We start from the raw sequence: 13,679 nt of genomic DNA on the forward strand, positions 1-13,679 counted from the left end.
CATCTGCTGAGGGGTCTAAAATCTAGCCCACACCAATATGCAAAAAGAAATCCAATCATTTGGTTGACAGTGTGGCCCCACTGCTTCCCAGGCTCAAGTTTGGTTGGTAAGACCACACATTACTTTCATAGGCATTCAGTATAAGTATGGCTTATAGAATACAGTTTGTTAGCTTTTGGTCAAGTTTCTATTTCCATTTCCAGCTTTGCTAAATATGGACCAATACTTTGTTGCTGGTATAGTTATTGTATATATGCATAGATAGGCCCTTCAATGGTGTGTGTGTGTGTGTGTGTGAGCCTGATCTGTTAGTCATGCCTGTTGCATGTGTCTAGGTGTGAGTCACTTGGTCTGAGGGAGTATCCCCTCTGTATCCAATAGGGGAGCCTGTTGGACAGTGGTGGAAACCTGGCCAGTGGCAAATAGGCTTTTGTGGCAGTTCCAGTGGGAGGGCACTACCGCAGTGCATCCTGGGATTGACCATAAAAGCCATGGGCACATGTGACAGGGCTTCTTTGGCTGGAATCAGAGTCCCAGGAGGAGGGCGACGGCTGTCTCTCCTCCTGCTGTCTGAGGAAGGTGGTCACGGGCAGTCGGCCTAGTGAGCCAGGTGTGGAGATGAGCCTGATGGATCCTGGAAAGCTGACGGTGGAGCTGCTGGCAGAGTCCTCTGGGAAAAACAGTGTCCGTGAGTACCAGGGGGCTTACCAAGGGGTCCGCCCAGGTAGGGGGACCACTCCAGAGAAGTCAGAGGATAGAAGGTCAGCTCACACAGTATGCAAAAGTAAAGGGGGTGCCAAGTAGAACCCTGAAGAGTGGGGGTAAAGGGAGTGCCAAGCGGGGCCCTGAAGAGGAATTCACTATACAGTTTGCTTATCAAATACTTCACTACAGTGGAAAGGTGAAGCAGCGGCCTTGTTGCACTCAACATAGTTAGAAGTCCTAAAATTGTGCATAGTTCATTCAGTTGTATGATGCAGAGTATCCCACTTATCCCTTCTCCTACCTAAAAAAAAAGAAAAACATCCCCTGGACTGTTTCCTGAATGAGCCAAATGCTTAAAGTACTTTGAATTGCTAAGTTGTTGCTATGGCTAACCCAGGGGAACCCGCTTCAAGCAGCTCCCCAGGGAGTAGTGCTATATATATATATTTTTTTTTATTACTTTGCTTACCTTAAAATTTGTTTCCATTTCATGAAACACGCCAATTTTTCCTCTTAAAGATGTACATACCAAGCTGGAAGGAAAAAGTAAAAATAAATCAACTTCACTGCCAGCACACCACATGATATGTTGTTAGCAGTTGATCAAAATCAACACCTTCTTCCTGGCTTCTTCCATGTACCAGTCTTCGAACAAGGGATCGTGAGCAGGCAGGTAAGTGTATTTTATTGCAAAAGAGACACTGCATGTCTCCTTTGCATTAAAGACCCCATTAGGCTACAGGATATTATGTATCTTTCCTCCAAAGGTCACCTCTAGGAGCACTGCATGTTTTTATGAAATGTAAGTTTTAGGTCTATGGAAAACAAAGTGCCACCCCCAATCATTATTTTACAGTAAGTACAAAAATCTTATTTTGTTTCTTTATTAAGACACACAGCAATTCAGATACAGTAAGGGCTGAACAACATAACTATAGAATTAAGGGAGATAAAAAACCAAACATGTCATCAACATAAGAAAACACTGGAGCAAGCCTCCAGGCACATGAGACTAAAAACAGGATTGCAAAACACAAGCCTAAGGCCCTTTCACATGATCGGACCGATCAGGTCCGCCTGTCCGTTTTTCAGGTGGACCCAATTGGGTCACCTTTTCTCCTCTATGGGGAGGCGGATATCAGTGGACATATGTCCGCTGACACCCCCCCATGGCATCCGATCCGACAAGATCCGCTGAAAACAGGCCTATGGCGATACGTTTGCCATCCGCCCAGCGGGTCGAGTGGGATAGGATGAAAATGGACAGAGGAGAACGAGACTCTGACAGGTCCGTCTCTACACAGTGAGTGGAAACGGTCCTGCCATCCGCCTGCTCAGCGGGGATCAGCGGAGTGATCCCTACTGAGCCCACGGAGTCTGTCAAAACGGATCAGCCCCATGTGAAAGGGGCCTTAGACCCCCAACTCTTAGGATTCAGGGAAAGAATTAGGAGGAGGCTGCCTAGCCAGGCAACAAATCTTGCTAAATACAGTGCTCAGCATAAAACGAGTACTACCCTTTTGAAAAGTTTTTAATATCTCAATGAACAAAATTTTGGCAAAACTTAGTTTTATAGAACATTTGTTACATGAAAATAAGGTTAATAATATAACTTGGGTTACAAAATCTTCAGTTTTACTCAAATTAGTTGATGCCATAAAAAAGGGGAGACCAACACCTTGCATACCCCTGACAGGATGAAAGGGGTGGATACCCTGACTGTTGCTATATGGCCCAATGGTACATAGAGTGTACAACCTTTTTAGTGGGGCTTTAGCTAAAGCCCACCGGTGACAGGTAGCTACCCACAACAGACACCTGTGAAGCCCTATTTTGTAAAATCTTGCAGGTGTTTGGCCCTTTCTGAAGATAGCCGAGTGCAAGGATCCAAAAAAAAAACAACTCTTCGAAAGGGCACTAGGGTGAACACAAGGGCCATTGCTCTGGGAGGTAGCAGGTGCCTATGAAGGAAGCCAAGAGGCCAGATAATGGAGAGCCATAACTGCTCCTGGATGACACTATAAGTCAGTAAGTCCCTCTGGACAGGAAGGATGCTAAAGGTACAATGTAACGTGAGAAATAATAGAAACTAAGAACAGGGGATTCTCCTAAAGAAGGAAGTGGGTGTGTGGACAGGGTACAACGCTCTGGGCACCCATGACCTTGCTAATCACGGTATCAAGAGCAGAGCTAAACAGACTCTATAACAATGGTTCCAGATTACAAGCACCAGTTCCTCCTGAGAGAAAATGCCCCAGAATCACCAGGGGAGACTGGGCTCACTCATGACAGCAGGACTGTCCCCTCTTAGGTCTTAGTGACATACTGCACCCACACAACAGTAATGCAGCTGGGCCTCAGGTACTTACAAACCTGGGCAGTTGGTGCTAATGAGGATTTTAAGTGACTGGAGGAGACCACTGTGGCTAAGCAGTAGAAACAGAATGGATCCCTTAGCCTTAAAGGATAAGTTCATCTTTCGTAACATGTTACACCCGTATATAGGGTTCAACATGTAACCAAAGAGCACCTGCATGCACCCCTGATTCCCCCCACTGACAGTAGGCGGGGGATCTTCTCTCCGCACCCGCTGTCACAATTTAAAAAGTGCCCCGCCATATTATTCATCCACATTGATCTGAGAATTAATGAACTACAACTACAGTCTTCCACCGCGGCAGATGGCTTGTAGTTCCCAATGAATTGTGAAGGTGCTGGTGAGCGCTCTTATATTTCATTGATCTTCCTGCTCTATAGCAACTGTCTGCCCATATGGAAGGTATGGGCAGACAGCAATACTGAGATTCTGCAGGAGCCTGATATTGCACCTGCAATTTGCTGATCATGGGTGCAATGCTCTGCAGGCACCAGAAAATAAAAAAATGCTAATTTTTTATCTGCAAACCTATGTGCAATTATTATTTTTTAAAAGGTGAACTTGGCCTTTAACCTGTACCTTGGTAAAACTGGCAGTGGTGGTAAATCTGAAAGGTGTTCAGCAGTATAAAAAGTAGGAGGTATCTCCTGATGCTTTAGAGTGAACGGCCTTACTCAAAAAAGTGAGTCTTCAGAGACAGGGTCACACCTGAGACTGCGCCATAGCTTTGGACCTGGAAAGCACTCTACAGCTAGTAAAACACAGTACACGCGGGTCTGGAAAGCAGGAAGACACAAACCAGTGATGTCAGATCACATACAACTTTACTAAAACTGGACAAAGCACACTAATCCTAGGACCTCTCATTTTTAACTTTTCACCTAATACAATCTGGATCACAGGACTTGATCAACTGGAATTGTTAGAGAGGGGCAGTCCTAGGAGGGGCTGCAGTGTCCTTTGCTCAGCATTATTATATATATATATATATATATATATATATATATATATATATATATATATATATATATATATATATATATATATATATATATATATATCCTGCTGAATTTGTGGAGCATGGTTAAGGTCCCTTTGGTTAGCACCTGGAGTTCTAGAGGTGAGTGTTTTTCATGCAGGGCTGCAGTGGTGACATCCCTACAGGTCTAGAAAACTCCACAATGCAAAGTCCAAGTTACATTTAACCACTTCAATACAGGGCACTTTCACCCCCTTTTTGCCCAGGCCAATCTTCAGCTTTCAAGCGCTGTCACACTGAATGACAATCAGTCATGCAACGCTGTACCCAATCAATTTATCACAAATAGACCTTTCTTTTGGTGGTATTTAATCTCCACTGGGTTTTTTTATTTTTTGCGATACCGGTAAGTGAAAAAAGAGCGACATTTTGAAGAAAAAAAAAAAACACACTTTTTTTTTAGTTTCTATTATAAAATTTTGCAAAAATATATATTTTTTTAGAAATTTGGGCCAAAATTTATACTGCTACATATCTTTGGTAAGAATAACCATAACCCAAATTAGTGGATATTATTTAGTCTGTGTGAAAGTTATACAAGCTATGATGCCAATCATTGAAAATTGCTTACACCTAATCACACCTGATGTACCGACGGCCTATCTCATTTCTTGAGGCCCTGAAATGTCAGGACAGTACAAATACCCCCAAAATTACCCCTTTTTGAAAAGTAGACAGTCCAAGGTATTTAGTAAGAGGCATGGTGATTTTTTTTAAGTTGTAATTTTTTATCCCACAATTCTTGGGAAAATGAAGAAATACATTTTTTTTTTTTTTTTTACACAAAATTGTCATAACAAGTTATTTCTCACACACAGCATATGCATACTTGCAACTACACCCCAAAATACAATCTGCTACTCCTCCTGAGTATGGGGATACCACGTGTGAGACTTTTACACAGCTTGCCCACAAACAGAGGCCCAACATGCAGGGAGCACCATCAGGTGTTCTAGGAGCATAAATGACACATATAATTCACATCACAGTTTTTAAGGCCCTTGAGCACCAGGACAATCGAATTACCCACAAAATTACCCATTTTTTTTAAAGCAAACACCTCAACATATATTCTACAAAGCATAATGAGTTTTTTAAACATGTCATTTTTTCCCACATGTTTTTGGAAAATGTGGAAAGAAAATGAAAACCTATTTTTTTTTTTTTTTTACACAAAGTTGTCAATTTATAGGATATTTCCAACACATAGCACGTACATAGCAAAAATTACACACCAAAACACATTCTGCTACTGCTCCAGAGTATGGCTATACCACATGTGTGAGACTTTTCCACAGCCTGGCCACATAAAAGTCTGGCCACATACAGAGGCCAACATCCAAGTAGCATCTAAAAGGCGTTATAGGAGCATACATTTCATTACAACCTATCACACTTTTGAAGGCCCTGGAACACAAGGACAATGGAAACGCCCACAAAATTACTCCATTTTGGAAAGCAAACACCCCAATGTATAATCTATGAGGCATAGGCTGCAGATGGGTACTCAGGTACTCTTGATGGGCTGCAGACAGGTACTCGGGTAATCTGATGGGCTGGAGACAGGTAATCTGATATAGGTACTCGGGTACTCTGATGCACTGGAGACAGGAACTCGGGTGCTCTGGGCTGCAGATATGTACTCCGGTACTCTGATGGGCTGCAGATAGGTACTCGGGTGCTCCAATGACAGGTACTTGGGTACCCTGAGGGCTGGTGACAGGTACTTTGTAGGGCCGGTGACAGGTACTTTGATGGGCTGGTGACCGGTACTCTTTATTAGTGGGCAATCAGTGTGTTTTACTTTGTGCTGTAGCGGTAACTAGCTGTTACCGCAATCTCCTCCTCACACAGGATCGGTGTGTGAGGAGGAGAGCCTGGTAACAGCTAGTTACTGCAGCTTGTTTACATACTGTGACCAGCTGTGATTGGACACAGCTGGTCACGTGGTAAAGAGACAATTTCATTGGCTCTTTGCCCTTAACGGGGATGGGCTGTGTCAGAGTGACACTCTCCACCCCTGATCCCCATTCTGCGCGCCCCTGTGGACACGCATGAGCGCATGTACAAGGACAGTGCATGTGGCCGGCTGTGATTAGACACAGCCGGTCACATGTTAAAGAGCCATTTTGATTGGCTCTTTACACTGATCGGGGATGGGCTGTGTCCCGATGACACGCCTCATCCCCGATCACCATGCTGCTTGCCCCCGAGGGCACGGGAGAGCGGCGAGAATGGACCGACGTCATAGGACGTCCGCCCGGAAGGAGAAAGCGTTCCTGTCAGCATCATTTTACAATGCGCCGGTAGGGAAGTTGTTAAATACTATGTTGTTATTATCTGTTTGCAGTCTTCCAAACTAATCACCTCTTATGCTGATCCAGAAGGTCTTTGTCTGTTATCAGGATTTTCAGGTCCTTTAGATCCTGCAGAAATTCCTTATCCAAATCCATATCCATGTCTTCTGCTACATCTTAAGGCAAAAAAGAAAATTGTATTATTGAAGATCAAGTGAATAAATATGTGAAAATACCATCAGTTTTCTCTAAAGCCAAAACACGGCATACTTCATAGCAATTCAAAAAGCCAAAAAGTTATTGCAATTTTTAAACACATACATACCTTTACATGCAGTGTAACGTTTTCTTGCACTCTGTTGAAATTTTTAAGTGACTGGTCTCTGCCCTAGTGACATTTTTTAATAAGGGCAAAAGAATAATCCAGCTTCCTTTCTGGTTTGCTATGATGAGTCGCACATGCAAGCCCAGAGTTTCAGCAGGGGAATGGTTTTGGTTACAAGTTCCCATAGTATCAGAAATGTGTAAAAAATATGATTCCCCGGTTAGTGTGTTGGGTGCGTATGAGCCACCAATTATGTACATCTTAACCCAGCTCTTAAGACGGGGAATCACGTTGTTTACAAGTTTACATGATACTTTAGCAACTTGTAAACAATACAATTCCCCAGCTAAAGCTCTGGGTGAAAATGCACACGATTGTGGGCCTAGAATATATGACATTAATTTCCAAGGAGCCTGCTGGCAGTGGAAGGAACAAGCTATATCATTCTATCCTAGGTGACAGAGGGAGGGGAGGCTCAAGAAGGCATTTACCAAAAAAAAAAATTATATATATTTGTCAAAGGAAGGCGTAAACCGTTCTATCAGGGAATGTGAAAAGTGAAGGTGAAGGTCAACTTTAAGTAGGTCAGTGCTTCAGCCTGTGAAGCATTGCACCTGTCATCAGCAGATCGCAGGTGCAATGCCAGGATCTTGCAGACTTGGTCAGCTGTCTGCCTGTACCTCCACTCACCTGTACTCCCGCAGTTCATTAGGAACTCTAGCCAACTGCTGCGGCCAATGGTACTTGTGGTTCATTCATTCACAGGCAACTGTGAATGAACGATGGGGCTGTGTGTGCAAAGCCCTGCACAACCACACTGTTAAAAAAAGAAAAAAAATGACAGTGTGTGTGGTGGTGGGGGCAGATCCCCTACCCATTGTTTCAGAGCAGGGAACACTGGCGGCAAGAGGTGGGTGTATAGGAGCATTTTACACCCTAAATACGAGTGTAACATGCAACATGCTCCTAAAGGTGAGCTTAGCGTTTAGAAAAGGTTTCCTGAACATAGTACGTGACCTTATAATAGACATCATTTGAGGTTCTCTTGTTTATAAAAAGTGAAATTTACTATCTATACGCTTTATCTAACTCTGATGCTGTTAGATATAACTATATACACACACACACACACACACACACACACGCACACAAACACACTTCCTATTTACATACCCACTGCTCCCAGAGTCCAGTTTTGAATTAAATGTTCAGCACAGGTAGCAAAGTCTTCAAATGTCAAGTACTGAAGTTTTCGTTTCCCAGTTTCGAAACGACTGTTTGCAAAGAAAACTATTGCAGCATAATCCCTAAGGAAGGAAAACACATGGTCAGCAAAACTTAAAATAGCAAATGTAGGAAACATGAATAAACATCAAAGCACCTACTTATGCTTTTGCCAAAATCTCTTCTGCCAAGAAACACTCCCTGCCACATTCTCTGAACTGTCCCCTAGGAAAAGCCAATTTACCTGTCTCCACACCGCATGTTAAAGAGACACGGTCACTTTTCCTATTCAGAAGAAATGGACAGTGCCTGCAGATATAACCGCCTCAGGCAGTTATACTTAGTGAGCCATGCTCTGTACCATCTGTATGGAGCAGCATGTGACCTCTACCATGTAACAGTGCACAAACCTGTGAAGCCAATCCCAGAGCCCTAACACCATCATGTGAAGAGTGGGGTGTGATATCATTCCCATCTAAACTAAAGCCCCGTACACACGAGTGGAAATTCGGCCGGGAATTTTCGTCCGACGACCGATCTGCCGATTTTCGGCTTGTTAGTATGGTGCTCTCGACAACCGACTCCGACTTTTCGGCCGAAAAAATCCTGGTGTGCAGGCTATAACATTTTTGTCCTCCGTCAAAACACGTCCGATTTTCGTGCAGTCAGTACAGATTTCGATGGGGAAATATCTTATGAGCAAGACTAGGCATGCTCAGAGATGAAAGAACACATACAAAGCAATCCAACCCATGACATCACTTCTGAAGTAGAATTCTGTCGTGCGGGAAAATGTGTGTGCAGTCTAGAGCACATTCCAACCAACAGACACCACTCTGGACAAAAGACGGACGACCGGTCGGCGGAAATTAGTTGCGTGTGTACGAGGCTTAAGTTACTAGCTGACAACAGAGCTTAGACTGATATTCTGCATCAGGGAGACAGCAAGGGAGTGTGGCACTGTAAGCAGAAAAAAAAAAAAAGAACCAGACATTGTTACTTGCCCCTGATGCACAACTTGGCAGTGTCTCATTAAACCTAGGTTTACACTGAGGCCATTTTGAACTTGCACTATTTCAAGCCAACATTTCAGTCCAACTTCAGGGGCGATTTCACAGACATCTGTGCGGGTTCCTGCACAGATGTCTATTGAAATCACCCCACGAAGTCGCCAAAAGTCGTACAGAAACTATTTTTAGGAATCTGTGCGGCACCGCAAAGTCAGCGTCACACTGATTCGGATGATGTAATTGCCTCCGATTTGACACATCAAATCGCATGTCAAATCGAACCAATGTGAACATGGGCTAAAGAAAACTATAATGATCTAAGTACGCAACCCCAAAGCACAAGCAACAGCAATATAACTTTACTGGGAAAAAAATATCTACTAACAAAATTCCAGGTTCGATGTTCTTTATATTCTGATCATAACAAATCAAAGTTTAATGGGTTGTCTTTTTACAATCACCACCACACTACATTTAGTCTATTTTTACTGTCAGGGCCATCTTTAATATTGATTGGACCCTGGGCAAACATTTTCTTTGGACCCCCTGAATCCACTTATTAACTATTTTGCAGGCAGCACAAACTCAAGGGGCAGCTGCTTTTGGTCCACAACATGACTAGGCCTGGGAAGCTGCCGCGTTTGTCCTGCACTAAAGATGGCCCTGTACACGGCTATCTACAAATGCCAAAAATGGCTCCAGATGATTATAAATATAGGTCACAGCCTCTTTCCACATCCCTATATCCTGATGTCAGCATGTCAAGAAATCAAAGAACCTTTCTTAGTACACTCTCTCCAAACCCTTAACATCCACATCCATAGTCTTGCTTTTTTTTTCATTTGGCCAGACAAATCTGTACCTAGATGTTGGAAAGTTTCCCATAAATTATAGCGAAGTGTCAGAAAAACACAAATAAAAGGAAAGCAGACAGACCTGGCTAGCTTGTCTGATAACAGAAAATTCTGCTGAATGTTCTCGACTAAATTGCCCCTCATTTCTTCAACCACCTTGAACACTCGCTTGAAATTGTCGAACTGTACAAAAAAAAAAAAGAAGAAATTTGAAACACATATACAGTATTAAGGTAGTACTGACTAGAGCAAGTTTGTTCATGTAATAAAAGAAAATATAAAAAAAACATACAGTAGCTTATAAAAAAGGAAAGTACCTGTCTCCTGCAGCTTTTCAGGGTCACTCCAGTCTTTGCACTTATGTCATCCAGATCTTTTTTAGTTCCTTTTGAAAGCTTTTTACCAAGAACTTCCCGGACAAAGGCTTCATCAAATGCATAATACCTATAAGGAAAATCAAGTAACATTCAGTAATCAAAAAAGGGAATACAGTTTGGATAAAAATGATCATACAAGACTTTAGAATAGCCAAATAATGAACATTATTGTTATTCATTGCTGGGTTCAACACCCACCAGTGCCAGCTGCTGCCTTGCTTTTGTCTGCATGTTAAGCGACTTTCTTCCAGGTGCTCAGGCTTCTTTCACAAGCTAAATACCTTGATCATTTTTTTGTCCACAACCAGTACCTTGTAGCGCAGGACCCGAAGGCTGGGTTCATATATTTGCAGCTTTTGGTTGCAGTCCGGTGTCCTGTACATTTCTGTTCACCAGTTCAGATCAAATGTTTCCCTGAATTTTCACCTGAATCGGACCCAAAACCCACAGAACCCTTTTCAAAACCGCACCACAGCCACCCCGGACATGTGTGGACCAGCTCCATTGAAAACCGGTCACACTCACATTATGCGAATTGGATGCAGTTAAAATGCATCCAATTTGCATATATGTGAATTCAGGCTTAGTTTTAGCACAAAGGAATTGGGTGCAAGTATGCCTAGTATTTAAAGATGTTGTGAACAGATTGTGTTATAGACACTTTCTACCAAAATTACAACTTACTGCTTTTGCTAGTTTCAGAAAACCCAAATTAGGCTTATCGGAAACTCCTTTTCTAAGAGCCTTCCAGGACAGCCTCTGAGACCTACAGCTCCACCCTTAGGGACAGGAAACACGTAAAACAATCCAACATTAAAAGGCAGTCCTCCAGGCCCACACCTCAGTATCACCCAGAACCATAGGAAGGCACTAGAAGACAAAAAACAATAATGACAGCATGATAATATAAAGCCAGAAATAACTTCAGGGGGGAATCCTGGCTGTCCTGAAAGACTCCTAGAAAATGAGTTACCAGTAAGTCTAACTCCGGTTTTCTCAAATTTGTCTTCCATGATAGCCTCTGAGACGATGCGCAAGAACTTACCCCTTAGGGCGGGACCACTGCCTGGAAGACCTTACGTCCATATGCCTGATCTTTGCCTGTAAGCAGATCCAGGCGATAGTGCTTCGCAAAGGTAGAGTAGCTGGACCACGTAGCAGCTTTGTAAATCTGCTCTGGCAAGGCACCAGCTCTCTCTGCCCATTATGGCGACAAGGCTCTGGTTGAGTTAGTGTTGATGAATGGAGGCGGAGTTCCTTGCTGGCTATAACATTCAGCAATAGCTAATCTAATCCATCTAGCTATGATGGTGCCCTCAGCGTCCCCCGAAAAAACTTTAAACAAAGAATACGACTAATTTCTTTAGAACTAATAATATAAAATAAAAGATTTCTTCTAATGTTTAACTGACTGAACATTTTCTCTTCCTTATTAGCAGGAGCGGAATAGAAGGTGGGTAAGATGATATCCTGGGAACTATGAAAGGAGAAACGCAGGATCTGCCCTGAACATTATCCAATCCTCAAATATGACAAGAATGGCTCCCTACTAGAAAGAGCCTGCAACTCATTGACCCATTGGGCGGACATGATTGCCACCAAGAAAACAGTTTTTAGGGTTAGCCATTTAATTGAGGATTCCTCAATGGGTTTAAAAAGGTATAATAATAATGCTTTAAGGACAAAGGAAAGAGCCCAGGCTAGACAGGACCTAATTGCTGCTGGCTTAGATCAGGAAAAAGCCTTAAAGAAATCACATCCAAAAGGATCTTGCTGTAGAGGGTTCTGGAGGAAAATGCTAAGGGCCCGAGGTCGAGGGCGCTAACAAAGAGCCCCAGGTCTGCCCCAAGATTGCCAGGATATCTGGGAATCCGCAGCCTTGGTCTGACATCCAGGAGTTGAACTTTTTCCATACTTGGAGTAGATGGCCCTAGTAACAGGCTTGCGGCAGCTAACAGGTTTTCACCATCTTTTCTGAAAAACCCTGAGTTTTTAGGAGCTGTTCCTCAGAAGCCAGGCGGACAGCTTTAACGTGGTCACCTAGGGGTAAAGAACTTTTCTCTGAGAGATCAAGTCCTCATCCTCTGGAAGAGGGATTGGGGGCACTGCAGCCAGGCTTTGCAGCAAAGAGAACCATGGCTTTTTTGGTCAAAAAGGGGCCACCAAGATGAGGCTGGGCTTTTCTCAGAGGAATTTCCAAAGTACTTGCTAAATTAGCCTCCCTGGGAGAAAGGAATATCAAAGGCATCTATCCTTATTGCCTGATTCCTTGGATTTAGGGAGAAAAAACTGGACTTTGCTGTTCTTCTGGGATGCGAAGAGATCTATTTCCTGTATCCCCCACTTTTGATTTTGAATATTGATTGCAAATCCCTCTTGACTAAGAGACCATTCGTCGTGACGACTGAACAAATCTGCCAGCAAATTTTGAGACCATTTCAGGTGAATGGCTTAGACTGAAGCCAACTTCTGTTTGGCCCAAGAAAAAAATGTTGCCCACAACTGTTTGCAATGGCTGACTCCTTGTAACACCCTGCTTGTTGATGTATGCAACCATGGTTACGTTGTCTGAGGGAACATGGAGGTGAGAGTCCTCGAGATCCCCCTGGAAACTATTCACTGCCCGCTGGACTGCTAAAAACTCTGGTTTAAAGGCATCTAAACTTCTCTTGGGGACCAGGTCCCCTGGGCTACCCTGCTGCCCAAATGTGCACCCCAACCGAAATGACTAACATCAGTAGTAAGGATCACGGTCTGTGGAGTGGTCCATTCTAGGCCTCTGCACAGATTGTGCTGAGCTCGTCACCACCACATTGACCTCTCGATCAGCGAAGATTCAGGATCAGGCGAAATTTGCTTGATGGCCTTTTTACCACAAAAGACATGGGGCTAAAATCCCTGTCCCTGCACCAACTGGGGAATTTGGGTGAGGACCCTCTGATTGACGAGATCCCCAATTAGGAGACAACTTGCTTCTGCCTTTTCCCGATCTCGGGGGAGGCTTGTCACTAGTACCCTTGTGGGGGGAACTGACCCGAACTCCAACCTGTAAACATTGTGGACTGTGGTTTTTGAGGAGGATTGAATAATACATTCTTCCTCTTCCTTTATGACCTGTCCAATGTTCTTTTCAGGCGCCTAGCTCTGTCTTGTTGAGTTTGTTGCCTTTGGCCTTGAAAGGATCTCTGGCTATTGGTCCTCCTTTTGGACTACGGAAGGCTTTCTTTTTGTCTGCCATGGGTTCCAAAGCCTCCACTAGGCCGTAAACCAAAAAAGATGATCCCCTGAAAAGGGAATACTGTAAAGGCACAGTTTAGTCCCTTTGTCCAAGTTTTCAACCACAGGGCTCTTCTTGCAAGGGTTCACCAATGCAGAGGACCTGGATGCTAATTTGACTGATTTTACCGAGGAATCTGTCAAGTAATCTACTTTTTTAAACAGAAGAAGGAAAGGATTTTAAAATCTGCTGCC

The 13,679-nt window shown here is 43.5% G+C and overlaps 1 protein-coding gene across 2 annotated transcripts in view; it reads right to left on the reverse strand.

Annotated features, from left to right (window-relative positions):
- The window catches only part of FIBP (FGF1 intracellular binding protein), a 60,159-nt gene that overhangs the window by 9,104 nt on the left and 37,376 nt on the right, over window positions 1-13,679 (reverse strand). For both annotated transcript variants that reach the window (XM_082269768.1, XM_082269769.1), the window contains exons 4-8: window positions 10,149-10,275; window positions 9,914-10,014; window positions 7,917-8,050; window positions 6,489-6,594; window positions 1,175-1,238 (exon numbers count right to left, since the gene is read on the reverse strand). In XM_082269768.1, coding sequence (XP_082125894.1) covers window positions 1,175-1,238; window positions 6,489-6,594; window positions 7,917-8,050; window positions 9,914-10,014; window positions 10,149-10,275 — 532 coding nt within the window. The remainder of the gene's footprint in view (window positions 1-1,174; window positions 1,239-6,488; window positions 6,595-7,916; window positions 8,051-9,913; window positions 10,015-10,148; window positions 10,276-13,679) is intronic.

The sequence above is a fragment of the Pelophylax lessonae genome (assembly GCF_965119305.1).
Source record: "Pelophylax lessonae genome assembly, chromosome: 10".
In the NCBI taxonomy this organism is placed as follows: Eukaryota; Metazoa; Chordata; class Amphibia; order Anura; family Ranidae; genus Pelophylax; species Pelophylax lessonae.